We start from the raw sequence: 20,778 nt of genomic DNA, 5'->3' as shown, positions 1-20,778 counted from the left end.
TATATACAAGGTATACCTCACTTTACAGCGCTTCACTTTACAGCGCTTCGCTAATACAGCGCTTTGTGGAGCTGAAGTTCAACCTCCAAATATTTGAAACAGTGCTGTAATCTTCGTGAGATTGCGAGAAAAGTGACTGGCACCATTTTGTTATGTGCAGTTCACTTTGTTTACAGCAGTGCTTTCCAAACTGTGTGTCGGGACACACTAGTGTGTCGGCAGCAGTGTGTAGGTGTGTCCCTGCTTCAGCACAAATTTTATTAAATTTAAAAAAAAAAAATTAAATTGTTTTTTTGGTTTCTGACTTTCCACCTGCCTGCTACGCATATCACATGGTTGACACGTGATTGATAGCTAGTGGGTCACAGATCATCTTAACCAATTGGCACAGCTCAGTGGGAACTGAAACTATTACCATTGGCGGATTTGGCGGGACATTGGCTCATGACTGCACGTGTAGTCTCCTTAATTGGCTCGTGACTGCAAGTGTAGCCAGTGAGTGGGACAGCAGTGTGTTTGTAGCGTTGGCAGTAGTCAGTCGGACTCACAGAGCTCTGAGGGTGGCAGCTTAAACGCTGAGCAGAATTCAGTGGGATTTTTTTGCAACTAGCTCCCAGTAGTGCATTGCTGCTCCTGCTCTTGATATATGGATAGGAAGTGGAAGCTTAAAAATGCTTGATGATGAAATGCGAGTATCTTTATCTAATATTCCACTAAATATTCAGAAACTGTGTTCATCCCATCAACCTAATACATCCCATTAAAATAGTAAGTAGCTATTGGTGTTATTAAACTTGTTTTAATTCTTGCACATACATACTGTTACTTGTAAATGCATTTTGTTATTATATAATTTGTGTCCGTATCTCTTAAAACAAGTTAGTTTAACCTCCTTTTTGCTAGTACAACTGAATTACTGTGTCACGAAATGATGTAGGTCTACAAAGTGTGTCACCAACATGAAAAGTTTGGAAAGCTCTGGTTTACAGCATTGCAGTGCAATCTGTGTCTCAGTATAGTCTGGCAAATTTTAGTACAGTAATTGACACTATTTTACAGGTACAGTATTTATTGAATACTGTGCTGAGCTAGTGTTAAACTAAACGTAGCACTATTGCACCTCTAATATATGTTAGTTTAAACATGTTTTTAAGTTTTTAAACACACTGGCAAGTGAAAAGATAGCTAAAACTGCCTTGTTTCACTTTAAGGCGGTTTTCACTTTACAGCGGGGCTCCGGTCCCTAACCCGCTGTATGAGCGGGGTATACCTGTGTGTATATATATATATATATATATATATATATATATATATATATATATAGTGGAGAAAAGGATGCACTCGCCAGGATTTTCAAATCGTTACCTTTATTACTTGCAACGTTTCGGGTATTACCCCCTCCGTCAGACATCAACAAGAATAACAACCACCCACCGTGCCTTATAAACCCTTATAGTCTCCACTATATCTGCATGATAATGTTTGCAATGCTTTTGTGTTCTTTGCCTCTGTTCTGGTAACTGTTAGCATCAGATGACCTGTCCTGATCAGGTTGTGATTGGCTGTTCTAGCCATTACCCATTGTTGATGATCATATGATTGTATTGTTTGTATGGTGGTTGCCATGGCAACCGGGCTGTCAGATCTACTATGCTGTTTCGGCGGGTAGAGCCAATCACCCTGACCTGGTGTCTATCTGGTATGGGGTTATCCTCATATTGTTACATGCCTGTTCGTGTTGTATGATGTTTAGGTTATTGATATACGTTGTTTGTTCACATATGCTGGGATGTCTATTGGCACTAGGGAGTCCGGCTGCCGGGTCGCCATCTGATGACGTCAGCTGGTGGGAGTGGCGATTCTGATTGCGGCTCGGTTCTGGAGTACTTGTGAGGCTTTATAAGGCACGGTGGGGGTAAGTAGATGGTTGTTATTTTTATTGATGTCTGACGAAGGGGGTAATACCCTGAAACGTTACAAGTAATAAAGGTAACGATTTGAAAATCTTGGCAAATGCATCCTTTTCTCCACTACCTATACTTGATCTTGGAAGCACCCTGCGTAGACGTCAGGTAACCGTGAGTGCTGGCCCTTTGTTTAATTATAAAATAAATATTTATGTATATGCTCATATACATATATAATTATGTGCTTATATGTATATATACACATATTAACACATACATATATATGTATATAAGCATATACATATATATTTATAGAGAACACACAGTTCCCATAGACCGCTATGTAAAGACACTTTTCAATAAATGGGCACGCGATAAATTAGCCCACCACTTCTAGCCATTTATGTGTTGTTGAAATGTTAAATGTAATGGTCCTTTAATTCTCGCAAATGGGTTAAACATGTAGTAAGGGTCAGCGCTGCGGCTGCACACCCAGTGACTGGCAGCTGTGTTAAACGCCAATTTACTAAAGTGCGGACAGACATGATAATTCGGCCCCAAGTAGTGAATTTTACATGGTGTCTGGCATTTAACATAAAAAATATCTATTGAACATCTGATTATATTTTATGTGATCTCACTGAATACAGCATCTTCTCTGTCTCTGCAGATAGAAGCTGCGATGGAAGCAATTCATAAACAGAAACAAGCACAACACAAAAAGACAATGGAGGTAAGCGTTTTACTTCTATTCGAACCAACATCTACACTTCTAGTTCTCAAATTTTAGATATTCTGAAAATGTTCTTTATTATGTCCCATTGATTATTTTTCACATAAAATTGTAAATATCGATGAAGATACTGTGATGTCATTCTTCCGAAGCTCTGTCATTGGTGAATACCAGAGTTCTCAACCCTACAACAAAAGCTCCAAAAGTAACATAGTAGATGAGGTTGAAAAAAGACAGAAGTCCATCGAGTTCAACCTATACGAATCTTAATTTATCTACAATAAAAGCTTCAATAGAAACATAGGGGATATTTATCAAGCTGTCAACTGCAAATACACTGTAATTCCGTGTCGTAATTGTTGCGAGATTGATCCGACATAGTTATCAAAGCTTCAAGATCGGCAAATGCTGAAATTTGTGACGTAAAATACGAACCGGCGATGATGTCTTCCCTATACCCCCCTGGAAGGCCCAGCTAACTCCCTAATACCGCCTACACCTATGTAATGTCTTCTCTATACCCCCCTGAAATGCCCAGCTAACTCCCTAATACCGCCTACACCTATGTAATGTCTTCCCTATACCCCCTGAAATGCCCAGCTAACTCCCTAATACCGCCTACACCTATGTAATGTCTTCTCTATACCCCCCTGAAATGCCCAGCTAACTCCCTAATACCGCCTACACCTATGTAATGTCTTCCCTATACCCCCTGGAAGGCCCAGCTAACTCCCTAATACCACCTACACCTATGTAATGTCTTCTCTATACCCCCCTGAAATGCCCAGCTAACTCCCTAATACCGCCTACACCTATGTAATGTCTTCCCTATACCCCCCTGGAAGGCCCAGCTAACTCCCTAATACCGCCTACACCTATGTAATGTCTTCCCTATACCCCCCTGGAAGGCCCAGCTAACTCTCTAATACCGCCTACACCTATGTAATGTCTTCCCTATACCCCCTGAAATGCCCAGCTAACTCCCTAATACCGCCTACACCTATGTAATGTCTTCTCTATACCACCCTGAAATGCCCAGCTAACTCCCTAATACCGCCTACACCTATGTAATGTCTTCCCTATACCCCCCTGGAAGGCCCAGCTAACTCCCTAATACCGCCTACACCTATGTAATGTCTTCCCTATACCCCCCTGGAAGGCCCAGCTAACTCCCTAATACCGCCTACACCTATGTAATGTCTTCCCTATACCCCCCTGGAAGGCCCAGCTAACTCCCTAATACCGCCTTCACCTATGTAATGTCTTCCCTATACCCCCTGAAATGCCTAGCTAACTTCCTAATACCGCCTACACCTATGTAATGTCTTCCCTATACCCCCTGGAAGGCCCAGCTAACTCCCTAATACCGCCTACACCTATGTAATGTCTTCCCTATACCCCCCTGGAAGGCCCAGCTAACTCTCTAATACCGCCTACACCTATGTAATGTCTTCCCTATACCCCCTGAAATGCCCAGCTAACTCCCTAATACCGCCTACACCTATGTAATGTCTTCTCTATACCCCCCTGAAATGCCCAGCTAACTCCCTAATACCGCCTACACCTATGTAATGTCTTCCCTATACCCCCCTGGAAGGCCCAGCTAACTCCCTAATACCGCCTACACCTATGTAATGTCTTCCCTATACCCCCCTGGAAGGCCCAGCTAACTCCCTAATACCTCCTACACCTATGTAATGTCTTCCCTATACCCCCCTGGAAGGCCCAGCTAACTCCCTAATACCACCTACACCTATGTAATGTCTTCCCTATACCCCCTGAAATGCCCAGCTAACTTCCTAATACCGCCTACACCTATGTAATGTCTTCTCTATACCCCCCTGAAATGCCCAGCTAACTCCCTAATACCGCCATGACCTATGTAATGTCTTCCTTATACCCCCCTGAAACACCCAGCTAACTCCCTAATACCGCCTACACCTATGTAATGTCTTCCCTATACCCCCCTGAAATGCCCAGCTAACTCCCTAATACCGCCTACACCTATGTAATGTCTTCCCTATACCCCCCTGGAACACCCAGCTAACTCCCTAATACCGCCTACACCTATGTAATGTCTTCCCTATACCCCCTGGAAGACCCAGCTAACTCAATAATACTGCCTACACCTATGTAATGTCTTTCCTATACCCCCCTGGAAGCCCAGCTAACTCCCTAATACCGCCTACACCTATGTAATGTCTTCCCTATACCCCCCTGAAATGCCCAACTAACTCCCTAATACCGCCTACACCTATGTAATGTCTTCCCTATACCCCCCTGGAACACCCAGCTAACTCCCTAATACCGCCTACACCTATGTAATGTCTTCCCTATACCCCCTGGAAGACCCAGCTAACTCAATAATACTGCCTACACCTATGTAATGTCTTTCCTATACCCCCCTGGAAGGCCCAGCTAACTCCCTAATACCGCCTACACCTATGTAATGTCTTCCCTATACCCCCCTGGAACACCCAGCTAACTCCCTAAAACCCCCTACACCTATGTAATGTCTTCCCTATACCCCCCTGGAACACCCAGCTAACTCCCTAATACCACTTACACCTATGTAATGTCTTCCCTATACCCCCCTGGAACACCCAGCTAACGCCCTAATACCACCTACACCTATGTAATGTCTTCCCTATACCCCCCTGGAACACCCAGCTAACTCCCTAATACTGCCTACACCTATGTAATGTCTTCCCTATACCCCCCTGGAACACCTGGCTAACTCCCTAATACTGCCTACACCTATGTAATGTCTTCCCTATACCCCCCTGGAACACCCAGCTAACTCCCTAATACTGCCTACACCTATGTAATGTCTTCCCTATACCCCGCTGGAAGGCCCAGCTAACTCCCTAATACCACCTACACCTATGTAATGTCGTCTTCCCTATACCCCCTGGAAGGCCCAGCTAATTCCCTAATACCACCTACACCTATGTAATGTCTTCCCTAAACCCCCTGGAAAACCCAGCTAACTCCCTAATACCACCTAAACCTATGTAATGTCTTCCCTATACCCCCCTGGAAGGCCCAGCTAACTCCCTAATACCACCTTCACCTATTTAATGTCTTCCCTATACCCCCCTGGAACACCCAGCTAACTCCCACAGAACGCCTAAACCTACGTAATGCCTACAATCTACCTGACTTATAAAGTATACAAAAATAAAAACCTCCCTATTATAACAATCGGAGCTTTGTTGCTACATTACCAATGTTAAATTGATATAAATTGTTATGTATAATACATATTATTGTAAGTATTGTATATAATGTAAAATGTAGTTAATTTTTATTGTTATTTCTATTATTTTAAGCAAAAGTAGATCATTTAAATGATATAGTTATGCTTAAAATAATAAAAGGCATCACATACTTCCCACAGAACACTCACTTATGCCCATTCTGACAGGCACTGAAGTATGACTGTGTGTGCCCTGTCTGTGGCTGTTTCAGTGAATGTTTGTATGTGTTGCTATATCTGTATGTTTGTGTACAAATTAGCATGTATGTATACATTTGTGCATGTCTGTTTGCATACGTCTGTGCATGTGTGTGCCCACTTGCTATGTGTTTTTCTGCATGTCTGTGTTGGGGTGTCTGTGTATATGTATAGTTGTGTGTATATATTTATATGTATGTGTGTGTGTGTGTGTGTGTCCATGCATGCATGCATGCATGTACTAATATTTTTATGTATGCTAATTTCCATTTTAATAAAGTATTTTTCCATTTAGAATTCATTATCTACTAGATAATTGCAGCTCTGCAGTTGAAGGGTTATAGACCCCCACATAAATAAATTCATCGGGCAGCTATAGTTTAAGTTTGATCAAAGTTTCTGATTAAATTTAAATGTTCAAAGTTGCATAACTTTGGAATAAAAGAAAAAATGTAATTGTATATATATATATATATATATATATATATACACACACACACACACACACATAATATATATAATACTTCGAGATTGTAAGTACCCATGGGAATTAGGCCCTCAATGCCTCATGTATGTGTTTGTAAAATGTTGTCTTGTCTCTTACAAGTTTAATATCATTGTTTTATTGAAATGAATTGTACACATGGACAACGCTGCGGAATATGTTGGTGCTTCATAAATAAAGAATAATAATTTTATATATATATATATATATATATATATATACACACACACAGTGCTGACATACATACACATATATTTACATATATAATCAAACACACACACACACAAATATCCCTGTTTAGCAAGGACGTAAAACAAGATTAATCTAACTTTTTGCAAGTGGGCTTTTTCCAATTGTTACTTTTTCACACTAAGGTGAGGTTGGGATATAGGTTAGGTGAGTGAGGGCTTCACTATTTAAAGTGGCAGGTGCCTCAGTTTAAAATAATTTTATTATTATACTATTGCTTGAACAAAATGATGTGTTAAACTGCAGTACAGGGGTTAAACACATAGTTAAAGTCAGCTCTGGACTGGGAATGTAATACTTGTCCAGATTTGAACACTACTGCTGAGCCAGGTAGGCACGCCACATGTACTAGATTAGCGGTGTAAAGCAACTTAGGGACACCACATTTACTAGATTAGCAGTGTAAAGCCAGTTAGGCACGCCACATGTACTAGATTAGCAGTGTAAAGCAACTTAGGGACACCACATGTACTAGATCAGCAGTGTAAAGCCAGTTAGGCACGCCACATGTACTAGATTAGCAGTGTAAAGCAACTTAGGGACACCACATGTACTAGATCAGCAGTGTAAAGCCAGTTAGGCACGCCACATGTACTAGATCAGCAGTGTAAAGCCAGTTAGGCACCCACATGTACTAGATCAGCAGTGTAAAGCCAGTTAGGCACCCACATGTACTAGATCAGCAGTGTAAAGCCAGTTAGGCACCCACATGTACTAGATCAGCAGTGTAAAGCCAGTTAGGCACGCCACATGTACTAGATCATCAGTGTAAAGCCAGTTAGGCATGCCACATGTACTAGATCAGCAGTGTAAAGCCAGTTAGGCACCCACATGTACTAGATCCGCAGTGTAAAGCCAGTTAGGCACACCACATGTACTAGATCAGCAGTGTAAAGCCAGTTAGGCACCCACATGTACTAGATCAGCAGTGTAATTCCAGTTAGGAACACCACATGTACTAGATCAGCAGTGTAAAGCCAGTTAGGCACACCACATGTAATAGATCACCAGTGTAAAGCCAGTTAGGCACCCACATGTACTAGATCAGCAGTGTAAAGCCAGTTAGGCACACCACATGTACTAGATTCTGCAGTGTAAAGCCAATTAGGCACACCACATGTACTAGATCAGCAGTGTAAAGCCAGTTAGGCACCCACATGTACTAGATCAGCAGTGTAAAGCCAGTTAGGCACACCACATGTACTAGATTCTGCAGTGTAAAGCCAATTAGGCACACCACATGTACTAGATCAGCAGTGTAAAGCCAGTTAGGCATGCCACATGTACTAGATCAGCAGTGTAAAGCCAGTTAGGCACACCACATGTAATAGATCAGCAGTGTAAAGCCAGTTAGGCACGCCACATGTACTAGATCAGCAGTGTAAAGCCAGTTAGGCACACCACATGTAATAGATCAGCAGTGTAAAGCCAGTTAGGCACCCACATGTACTAGATCAGCAGTGTAAAGCCAGTTAGGCACACCACATGTAATAGATCAGCAGTGTAAAGCCAGTTAGGCACCCACATGTAATAGATCAGCAGTGTAAAGCCAGTTAGGCACCCACATGTACTAGATCAGCAGTGTAAAGCCAGTTAGGCATGCCACATGTAATAGATCAGCAGTGTAAAGCCAGTTAGGCACACCACATGTAATAGATCAGCAGTGTAAAGCCAGTTAGGCACCCACATGTACTAGATCAGCAGTGTAAAGCCAGTTAGGCACCCACATGTAATAGATCAGCAGTGTAAAGCCAGTTAGGCACCCACATGTACTAGATCAGCAGTGTAAAGCCAGTTAGGCACACCACATGTAATAGATCAGCAGTGTAAAGCCAGTTAGGCACCCACATGTACTAGATCAGCAGTGTAAAGCCAGTTAGGCACGCCACATGTAATAGATCAGCAGTGTAAAGCCAGTTAGGCACGCCACATGTAATAGATCAGCAGTGTAAAGCCAGTTAGGCACCCACATGTAATAGATCAGCAGTGTAAAGCCAGTTAGGCACCCACATGTACTAGATCAGCAGTGTAAAGCCAGTTAGGCACACCACATGTAATAGATCAGCAGTGTAAAGCCAGTTAGGCACCCACATGTACTAGATCCGCAGTGTAAAGCCAGTTAGGCACACCACATGTAATAGATCAGCAGTGTAAAGCCAGTTAGGCATGCCACATGTACTAGATCAGCAGTGTAAAGCCAGTTAGGCACACCACATGTACTAGATCAGCAGTGTAAAGCCAGTTAGGCACACCACATGTAATAGATCAGCAGTGTAAAGCCAGTTAGGCACCCACATGTACTAGATCAGCAGTGTAAAGCCAATTAGGCACACCACATGTACTAGATCAGCAGTGTAAAGCCAATTAGGCACACCACATGTACTAGATCAGCAGTGTAAAGCCAATTAGGCATGCCACATGTACTAGATCCGCAGTGTAAAGCCAGTTAGGCACACCACATGTAATAGATCAGCAGTGTAAAGCCAGTTAGGCACGCCACATGTACTAGATCAGCAGTGTAAAGCCAGTTAGGCACGCCACATGTACTAGATCAGCAGTGTAAAGCCAATTAGGCACACCACATGTACTAGATCAGCAGTGTAAAGCCAGTTAGGCACACCACATGTAATAGATCAGCAGTGTAAAGCCAGTTAGGCACCCACATGTACTAGATCAGCAGTGTAAAGCCAGTTAGGCACGCCACATGTACTAGATCATCAGTGTAAAGCCAATTAGGCACACCACATGTACTAGATCAGCAGTGTAAAGCCAATTAGGCACACCACATGTACTAGATCAGCAGTGTAAAGCCAATTAGGCATGCCACATGTACTAGATCCGCAGTGTAAAGCCAGTTAGGCACCCACATGTAATAGATCAGCAGTGTAAAGCCAATTAGGCACGCCACATGTACTAGATTCCGCAGTGTAAAGCCAGTTTGGAGATTACTTTAAGTATGTATTAAATGTTTTGCAGGTGTTAAACACATATGGAAACTAATGTAATACTTAAAAGCTCTAGCACACAACTGCCCAAAATAAATTTGACCGTCGCCCTCAGCACTGTTGGGCAGAAAACAGTTTCACTCTTCTTAATTAATTAATTAAGCATTTTTATTTGTAACAAACTATTGAAATGCATACACTTAATAACTAATGCCCTATGAAAATTTTAATAAAAAAATCTGATAATACTCATACTCAGATTGGACAAAGTTAATCAGTGGAGTCCCCCAGGGATCAGTACTGGGCCCCGTTCTTTTTAATATTTTTATAAATGACTTGGAGCAAGGATTAAATAGCGACATCTCTATTTTTGCAGATGATACTAAGTTAAGTAAGGTCATTAGGTCAGAGCAGGATGAACTTTCATTACAAAGGGATCTGCAAAAATTAGAAGTATGGGCAAGTAAATGGAAAATGAGATTTAATACGGAAAAATGCAAGGTTCTACATTTTGGAAGTAAAAATAAGCAGGCAACGTATTTTTTAAATGGGACAAGACTTAGCCAAACAGAGGAGGAAAGGGATTTGGGAGTAGTAATAGATAACAAGCTAAAGATGGGTGCACAATGTAGGGCAGCGACTTCAAAGGCTAATAAGATACTAGCATGTATTAAAAGAGGCATTGATTCAAGGGAGGAAAGCATAATTCTGTCACTATATAAAGCCCTGGTAAGACCTCACCTTGAGTATGGAGTGCAGTTCTGGGTACCGATTGCAATAAAGATATTGCAGAACTAGAAAAAGTTCAGAGAAGGGCCACAAAGCTAATAAGGGGATTGGAAAAATTAACCTATTAGGAGAGGCTAGCCAAACTGGGTCTGTTTTCTTTAGAAAAAAGGCGCTTGAGAGGTGACATGATTACTTTATATAAATATTTTCAAGACCCATATTCAGAGATGGCAGAAGCTCTGTTTATTCCAAGAAAATTGTTTCTGACAAGAGGTCACAATTTAAGGTTGGAGGAAAGGAGATTTAATCTCCTGCAACGGAAACGGTTTTTCACTGTAAGAGCAATAAAATTGTGGAACTCATTACCAAAGGAGGTAGTGAATGCCAATACCCTAGATACATTTAAAAATAGTCTGGATACATTTCTGTATATAAACAAAATTCATGGATATGATTGCTAGTGAGTCACCTTTTAGTGGGGTTATTTAAGCTTAACTGGAGCTTTTTGTAAGTATTTTAGATTTGTATAGTTTGAACTTGATGGACTTCAGTCTTTTTTCAACCTTATCTACTATGTTATTATGTTATTATAATTGAATTATATTTTTTAGTCATTATCTTTTGCATAAGTAAGAATAGAGTGCAATGTGGCCATCAGTGGCTGATCCTCCGTTTAAAACTGTTAGGCAAATTAGAACATTTTAGGAATGGTGCCTTTAAATAAATTGCCTTTGATTGTCAGCAAATATCACATTATTACAGATATATTATTATTAGACTCTAATCTATTTATAAGCCACATGCTCCTCTGAGATTAGCTTTATGCAGTTTAAATTAGTCTAACATATTTGTCTACCATTTAATCTCACATTTTGAAATGTAATGCAGCCTTCCGTTTGTGTTCTTTATGATCTCTATATTAACCTTCTTTGATTTCATTAATTTAGTCTAAACGAATGTATGAGCAGAAGTGCCGGGAGAAAGAAGAGGCTGAATTAGCTGTGACTCGTCCTAAAAATGCCTTAAATCCCAAACAACAAGAAAAGGTAACCAATGACATATGGCGATGGAATTCAGATAGCAAAATATACAGCTTTGATTGATTAATTGATCTCTAAAAGTAAATGTGCCCCACTTAAAGGGACATAAAACCCAACCTTTCATGATTCAGATAGAGCATACAATTTTAAACATTTTTTTCAATTTACTTATCTAATTTACTTTATTCTCTTGGTATTCTTTGTTGAAAAGCATACCTATGTAGACTCTGGAACAGCAATGCACTACTATGAGCTAAATTGTGATTGGTGGCTGCACATATATGCCTCTTGTCATTGGCTCTCATCTAGTTCATCTAGCTCCCAGTAGTGTACTACTGCAGCTTCAACAAAGAATACCAAGAGAATGAAGTAAATTTGGTAATAGAAGTAAATTGGAAAATTTCCCAAAATTTTAAGCTCTTTCTGAATCACAAAATAACACATTTAAGTTTCATATGACTTTAAAGCAACACGTATTATTTGTAAAACAAAATCATGAAGGAAAAATGCAACAAAAATATACGAAATTCTATAAAAGGAGTGACCAAATAACAATTTACAAACAGGATGATGTTGGTTCCCTCAGACCATAAACCATTTTTCTATTAATGTATAAATTCAAATTTGTCACCTAGATTACGAGTTTTGCGTTAGAGGCTGTGCGGTGCTAACGAGCAGTTTATGCTCACCGCTCACTTACAGACAACGCTGGTATTACGGGTTTTTACAAACCCAGCGTCAGCCGCAAAAAAGTGAGCGTAGAGCAAAATTTAGCTCCACATCTCACCTCAATACCAGCGCTGCTTACGTTAGCGGTGAGCTGCCTAAATGTGCTCGTGCACGATTTCCCCATAGGAATCAATGGGGGAGAGCCGGCTGAAAAAAAGTCTAACACCTGCAAAAAAGCAGCTTAACCCCTTAATGACCACAGCACTTTTCCATTTTCTGTCCGTTTGGGACCAAGGCTATTTTTACATTTTTGCGGTGTTTGTGTTTAGCTGTAATTTCCCTCTTACTCATTTACTGTACCCACACATATTATATACCGTTTTTCTCGCCATTAAATTAACTTTCTAAAAATACCATTATTTTCATCATATCTTATAATTTACTATAAAAAAAATTATAAAATATGAGGAAAAAATGGAAAAAAACACACTTTTTTTAACTTTGACCCCCAAAATCTGTTACACATCTACAACCACCAAAAAAAAACCATGCTAAATAGTTTCTAAATTTTGTCCTGAGTTTAGAAATACCTAATATTTACATGTTCTTTGCTTTTTTTGAAAGCTATAGGGCCATAAATACAAGTAGCATTTTGCTATTTCCAAACTACTTTTTTTCAAAATTAGCGCTAGTTACATTGGAACACTAATATCTTTCAGGAATCCCTGAATATCCGTTGACATGTATATATTTTTTTTTAGAAGACATCCCAAAGTATTGATCTAGGCCAATTTTGGTATATTTCATGCCACCATTTCACCGCCAAATGCGATCAAATACAAAAAATCGTTCACTTTTTCACAAATTTTTTCACAAACTTTCGGTTTCTCACTGAAATTATTTACAAACAGCTTGTGCAATTATGGCACAAATGGTTGTAAATGCTTCTCTGGGATCCCCTTTGTTCAGAAATAGCAGACATATATGGCTTTGGCATTGCTTTTTGGTAATTAGAAGGCCGCTAAATGCCGCTGCGCACCACACGTGTATTATGCCCAGCAGTGCAGGGGTTAATTAGGGAGCTTGTATGGTTAATTTTAGCTTTAGTGTAGTGTAGTAGACAACCCAAAGTATTGATCTAGGCCCATTTTGGTATATTTCATGCCACCATTTCACCGCCAAATGCGATCAAATAAAAAAAAAAACGTTAAATTTTTCACAATTTTAGGTTTCTCACTGAAATTATTTACAAACAGCTTGTGCAATTATGGCACAAATGGTTGTAAATGCTTCTCTGGGATCCCCTTTGTTCAGAAATAGCAGATATATATGACTTTGGCGTTGCTTTCTGGTAATTAGAAGGCCGCAAAATGCTGCTGCGCATCACACGTGTATTATGGCTAGCAGTGAAGGGGTTAATTAGGAAGTTTGTAGGGAGCTTGCAGGGTTAATTTTAGCTTTAGTGTAGAGATCAGCCTCCCACCTGACACATCAGACCCCCTGATCCCTCCCAAACAGCTCCCTTCCCTCCCCCACCCCACAATTGTCCCCGCCATCTTAAGTACTGGCAGAAAGTCTGCCAGTACTAAAATAAAAGCTTTTTGGGGGGTTTAGGTTTAAAAAAAAAAAAAAAAAAATTCTTCTGCTGTGTAGGACCCCCCTTAGCCTCCAACCTCCCTGATCCCCCCCAAAACAGCTCTGTAACCTTCCCCATCTGCCTTATTGGGGGCCATCTTGGGTACTGGCAGCTGTCTGCCAGTACCCAGCTTGCACAAAAAAAGGGCTTTTTTTTCTTCTTTTTTTTTTCTTTCTGTAGTGTAGCTTCCCCAACCCCCCCCCAAACCCCCACCACCTCATTGATCGTTTGTTTTTTTTAACTATTTAAACTGATTATAACTTGTTAATTTAACACCATTTTCTGTAGTGTAGCGGTTCCCACCCGCTCCCTCCCCGTGCACGCGCCCGCCCCCGCCCTCCCGTGCACGCACGCACGTCCGTGCGCGCCCCCCGGGCATCCCCGCCCACGATCCCGCCCCCCTCCACATCTCCAGGGCCATCGATGGCCGCCACCCGCCTCCCGGTACTGCTCCCACCCACCAACGAAGGAAGCCACCGATCTCCGGTGCAGAGAGGGCCACAGAGTGGCTCTCTCTGCATCGGATGGCTTCAAAAGGTTATTGCAGGATGCCTCCATATCGAGGCATCACTGCAATAACCGGAAAGCAGCTGGAAGCAAACAGGATCGCTTCCAGCTGCTTTCCACACCGAGGACGTGCAGGGTACGTCCTCAGGCATTAACTGCCTTTTTTTTGAGGACGTACCCTGCACGTCCTCGGTCGTTAAGGGGTTAAAGCTCCTAACGCAGCCCCATTGATTCCTATGGGGAAATACTTTTTATGTCTACACCTAACACCCTAACATGAACCCCAAGTCTAAACACCCCTAATCTTACACTTATTAACCCCTAATCTGCCGCCCACGACATCGCCGACACCTGCATTATATTATTAACCCCTAATATGCCGCTCCGGACACCGCCGCCACCTACATTATACTTATGAACCCCTAATCTGCCGCCCCCAACATCGCCGACACCTACATTTTATTTATTAACCCCTACTCTGCCGCCTCCAATGTCGCCACAACCTACCTACATTTATTAACCCCTAATCTGCCGCCCCCAACGTCGCTGCCACTATAATAAAGTTATTAACCCCTAAATCTAAATCTAACCCTAACCCTAACACCCCCTAACTTAAATATAATTTAAATAAAATTACTACAATTAACTAAATTATTCCTATTTAAAACTAAATACTTAACTATAAAATAAACCCTAAGATAGCTACAATATAACTAATAGTTACATTGTAGCTAGCTTAGGGTTTATTTTTATTTTACAGGCAACTTTGTATTTATTTTAACTAGGTACAATAGTTATTAAATAGTTATTAACTATTTAACAACTACCTAGTTAAAATAAAGACAAATTTACCTGTAAAATAAAACCGAACCTAAGTTACAATTACACCTAACACTACACTACAATTAAATTAATTACCTAAATTAAATACAATTAATTACAATAAAAAAATTATCTAAAGTACAAAAACAAACAAACACTAAATTACAGAAAATAATAAAGAAATTACAAGATTTTTAAACTAATTACACCTAATCTAATCCCCCTAACAAAATAAAAAAGCCCCCCCCCCAAATAAAAAAAGCCCTACCCTACACTAAATTACAAATAGCCCTTAAAAGGGCCTTTTGCGGGGCATTGCCCCAAAGTAATCAGCTCTTTTACCTGTAAAAAAATTACAATTCAACCCCCCCAACATTAAAACCCACCACCCACATAACCAACCCTACTCTAAAACCCACCCAATCCCCCCTTAAAAAAAACCTAACACTAACCCCCTGAAGGTCACCCTACCGGGGGACGTCTTCACCCAACCGGGCAGAAGTGGTCCTTCCAGACGGGCAGAAGTTTTCATCCAAGCCGGGCAGAAGTGGTCCTCCAGACGGGCAGAGGTCTTCATCCAGACGGCATCTTCTATCTTCATCCATCCGGCGCGGAGCGGATCCATCTTCAAGACATCCGACGTGGAGCATCCTCTTCATCCGACGGCAGACGACTGAATGAAGGTTCCTTTAAATGACGTCAGCCAAGATGGCGTCCCTTCAATTCCCTTCAATTCCAATCGGAATTAAGGTAGAAAAAATCCTATTGGCTGATGCAATCAGCCAATAGGATTGAACTGGCATTCTATTGGCTGATTAGAACAGCCAATAGAATGCCAGCTCAATCCTATTGGCTGATTGGATCAGCTAATAGGATTGAACTTCAATCCTATTGGCTGATTGCATCAGCCAATAGGATTTTTTCCTACCTTAATTCTACCTGTTTTCTACCTTTTTTCTACCTTAATAATATTTAACTAGTGTTTGCGATGCGGAAGTGCGGCGGTTTAAGGGTTAATATATTTATTATAGTGGCGGCAATGTCCGGTTTGGCAGATTAGGGGTTAAAAAATGTATTTTAGTGTTTGCGATGTGGGTGGGGGGGGCCTCGGTTTAGGGGCTGATAGTTAGTTTATGGATGTTAGTGTACTTTTTAGCACTTTAGTTAAGAGTTTTATGCTATGGCGTTGCGTAAAACTCTTAACTACTGACTTTAAAATGCGGTATCAGGCTTGACAGGAGATGGTCTACCGCTCACTTTTGGTCAGACTCGTAATACCGGCGCTATGCAAGTCCCATTGAAAATATAGGATATGCAATTGACGTAAGTGGATTTGCGGTATTTCCGAGTCTGGCCAAAAAAATGAGCGGTACACCTGTACCTGCAAGACTCGTAATACCAGCGGGCGTTAAAAAGCCGCATTAGGACCTCTTAACGCTGCTTTTTAAGGCTAATGCACAACTCGTAATCTAGCCGCGTGTTTGTTGCAGAGAGAATTATTGATTATTTGAAGTGCTACATCTGTGGGAATTGACAGTAATATATTGCGTTATACCAATATATTTCTACTAACTTGTTTAAGGGACTTTTAACCAAATATCATATAAAACTATCACTAACTACTGGATGTCAATGATGTATTTTTTGTTTTGTTGTAGAGTTTTGCTAAATTGGCCCACTCAAAAATTGCTGTAGAAGATTCTGGTAAGCAATGTAGATTAATATGTTAAGAATGGTAATTAGTGGCATCTCTACCTTGTCATCTGACACGATGAAGAGACTTAAGTGTCACTTTTTTATTTATAAATTAATTAAAACAAGTGTTTGTCCATTGGTGTTTGTTTTATTTTTAGAAACTAAATGATGCAGCAAACAATATATATATATTTAAATAGAGAACAACATATTAGATCATCATAAAGTTGTTTATTAAAACATTTTCAAGTTTGACTTCACTAAAGATTACAGTGCACAGACATTTTAGTCACTTGGCCAAAAATTGCACAGACCATAATTTTTGTGCTCACTGTTCAAAAAACCTGAGAGGGAACATTGATTAACAGGAAGTACCTACTAACCAATGAGCATTAGCAGGAAGTTCTCATCAGCCATTTTATATCAGTAGGAAGTGCACATATTATACAATTATTTGATTCAATTTAAACAGATTTAGTTTTTCATGAAAAAAAGGGAAACATCACCAGGTTTAGCTATAACTTCTCTTTTGAGTACAATATACCTTTAAATTATGAGGCTTATAATATGCTAAATGATGTTAATATTTAAATATAGACATTAAATAGCCTACCTCATTCGATATGTGGTGCTTCCATAATGTAAATGTGCACAATTTTTTTATGTGCACGCTTTCTATGGCACCAGATCCTACTGAGCATGTGCAAGATTCACAGAATATACATATATGCATTTTGTGATTAACTGATGGCTGTCACATGATGCAGCAGGAAGGAAAATAAAACGAAATTTGTCAGAAAAAAATCTGCTACTAATGTGAAATTCAAACTAAGTGCTTATGCATTGTCTATTTATTATGCTATTGTCTTGTGTTTAGTGGCCCTTTAATGGTTGTATTATCTAAAAGCTTTCACACTATTATCGGCACATTCTCACCCCAAAAAAATGACAACTAATGATTCTCACATACTTTTTTTTATGGTTTTACACTGATACAATATGAGGTTAAATTGCGGGTTTGTTTTAACTCAAATATTGTTTCTCATGGGCTTGATGCAAATCGAATTTTAAGGATATCCTGATGTGACCAAGTGTCAGGGTCGATTGGCCGCGAATCTGCAGGGGGCGGCATTGCAACAGCAGTTCAACAGAACTGCTGCTGCAATGATAAATGCCGACAGCGTATATACTGTATACAGTTGTGCACTGCTGCTCCTTCAATAAAGGATATCAAGAGAATGAAGGAAAATTGATAATAGAAGTCAATTAGAAAGTTGTTTAAATTGATATGCCCTGGGGCTAATTAATTATGTGTATGGCGGACATGATCCGCTGTATCGATCACGTCCGCCAGACATTGATAAATGCCGACAGCAAATGCTGTCAGCATTTATCATTGCACAAGCAGTTCTGGTGAACTGCTTGTGCAATGCCACTCCCTGCAGATTTGTGGCCAATCGGCCGCTAGCAGGGGGTGTCAATCAACCCGATCGTATGCAATCGGGCGAATTGATGTCCGCCGCCTCAGAAACAGATGTGTTTTGCCCCATTCAGGCCATGATAATTCGGCCCCTCTATCTGACTCAAATGAAAAAATAGGTTTTCATGTCCCTTTAATGTTTCAACAGTTTTCACTTAATTGTCTTGTTAGGGGTGTAAATAGCACCGTGAGGCGTGCAGAAACAGATTAGTCTCATGCTCTCATTAAGGGGTTAATACATTTTATTGGGCTTTTATATATGTGGAAAGGTTATAGAGAGGAGCGCCAGTTAAGTCAAGGTCTGATGTGTGTGTGTGTGAGTCGTGTGTTCACACTAGAGCGATAGAAACCCTTATGTTGGGGGTTTATTTTTATGTATGATGTAGATGCTTATGTGGTAGTGAGACACCTAGAAGATGGATGTGAGATATGTAATATAGCACAATTTATTACAATTTACAAATACAATATATAACTGATAAACATGGATCCATGGTACATAGTAAAAAAATATGTTGTAAAATGTGTAGGGTTAAAAATCAAGGGGATGGGACCCTACAGGGGCAGATTGTCCCCAAAGTTGTATGTAAGGAGGGTGGACTTAGTGACAATGTGTCACCCTCTACTCCCTATGGTGATATGGAGGGTGGTAAAACAACTTGCATAAATTGGACAGTTAAAAACGGATTAGTGGAGTGGTATCCACAAAATTGGAGAGTACAATTTCAACAGAAAAAATATATACGGTTCAAAAAGGTGTCCTATGCGGACAGAATCTTATACGTATAAATGTGGAACTTAACTCTGAATCATATATGAACCAATATAAACAAAAACCGTATGTGAAATGATATGCAGTGAAAAAGAAAATAAAAATAGAAAAAGGTGATCAAAAATAAACTAGTGTGTACACATCTAGAAAAATGTGATATCAGAAAACATTGTGATATCAAAAAAATGTTAATGTGATGTGATCTCAAAAATTAAAAGTTAAAAAAGAAAATCACATACCATAAAAGTGTGTAATCAAAAATGTGAACTTGTGTTATCAAAAATGTGAATCGATATACATTTAATCAACAATAATAACTAAATCAAGGACAGTGAACAATTATTAATTAAACTTAGATGATGGACAAATGTTAGGGATACATTCAAAAAGGTTATACAAAATAGTGACAACGTAGTTTTAATCCTAAAAACGATATATCCTGAAAAGAGTCCATAAAAATGTCTCTTGTACTCCAATGGGTCCTATTTATCCAATCTGAAGGTAGTTCAAATGCCTCAATTCCAAGGCATTAAAAGCAAATGAAAAATAAAAATAGCAATAAAAATATATCAGTAAAAGACAGGACAATGGAAAAGCTGGGATATCCTCAAAGCCTAGGAATAAAGAAACATAACATAGTATAATACTGTTAAGTTATAGTCTTGAGAAAGGCCCAAGCAGTGGGCCGAAACGCGTTGACATTTATATGGTGAGCTATATTTCTTGATCTATTTATATTTTTAACAGTATTATACTATGTTATGTTTCTTTATTCCTAGGCTTTGAGGATATCCCAGCTTTTCCATTGTCCTGTCTTTTACTGATATATTTTTATTGCTATTTTTATTTTTCATTTGCTTTTAATGCCTTGGAATTGAGGCATTTGAACTACCTTCAGATTGGATAAATAGGACCCATTGGAGTACAAGAGACATTTTTATGGACTCTTTTCAGGATATATCGTTTTTAGGATTAAAACTACGTTGCCACTATTTTGTATAACCTTTTTGAATGTATCCCTAACATTTGTCCATCATCTAAGTTTAATTAATAATTGTTCACTGTCCTTGATTTATTTATTATTGTTGATTAAATGTATATCGATTCACATTTTTGATAACACAAGTTCACATTTTTGATTACACACTTTTATGGTATGTGATTTTCTTTTTTAACTTTTAATTTTTGAGATCACATCACATTAACATTTTTTTGATATCACAATGTTTTCTGATATCACATTTTTCTAGATGTGTACACACTAGTTTATTTTTGATCACCTTTTTCTATTTTTATTTTCTTTTTCACTGCATATCATTTCACATACGGTTTTTGTTTATATTGGTTCATATATGATTCAGAGTTAAGTTCCACATTTATCCGTATAAGATTCTGTCCGCATAGGACACCTTTTTGAACCGTATATATTTTTTCTGTTGAAATTGTACTCTCCAATTTTGTGGATACCACTCCACTAATCCGTTTTTAACTGTCCAATTTATGCAAGTTGTTTTACCACCCTCCATATCACCATAGGGAGTAGAGGGTGACACATTGTCACTAAGTCCACCCTCCTTACATACAACTTTGGGGACAATCTGCCCCTGTAGGGTCCCATCCCCTTGATTTTTA

At 39.6% G+C, this 20,778-nt stretch overlaps 1 protein-coding gene across 1 annotated transcript in view; it reads left to right on the top strand.

The window, feature by feature from the left end:
- PSTPIP2 (proline-serine-threonine phosphatase interacting protein 2) overlaps positions 1-20,778 on the top strand; it is a 535,836-nt gene that overhangs the window by 416,705 nt on the left and 98,353 nt on the right. Inside the window, exons 6-8 of the mRNA XM_053701065.1 lie at positions 2,578-2,640; positions 11,473-11,571; positions 16,858-16,903. Coding sequence (XP_053557040.1) covers positions 2,578-2,640; positions 11,473-11,571; positions 16,858-16,903 — 208 coding nt within the window. The remainder of the gene's footprint in view (positions 1-2,577; positions 2,641-11,472; positions 11,572-16,857; positions 16,904-20,778) is intronic.

The sequence above is a fragment of the Bombina bombina genome, chromosome 2 (assembly GCF_027579735.1).
Source record: "Bombina bombina isolate aBomBom1 chromosome 2, aBomBom1.pri, whole genome shotgun sequence".
Taxonomy (NCBI): domain Eukaryota; kingdom Metazoa; phylum Chordata; class Amphibia; order Anura; family Bombinatoridae; genus Bombina; species Bombina bombina.
This window is presented reverse-complemented; position numbering and strand designations above follow the sequence as displayed.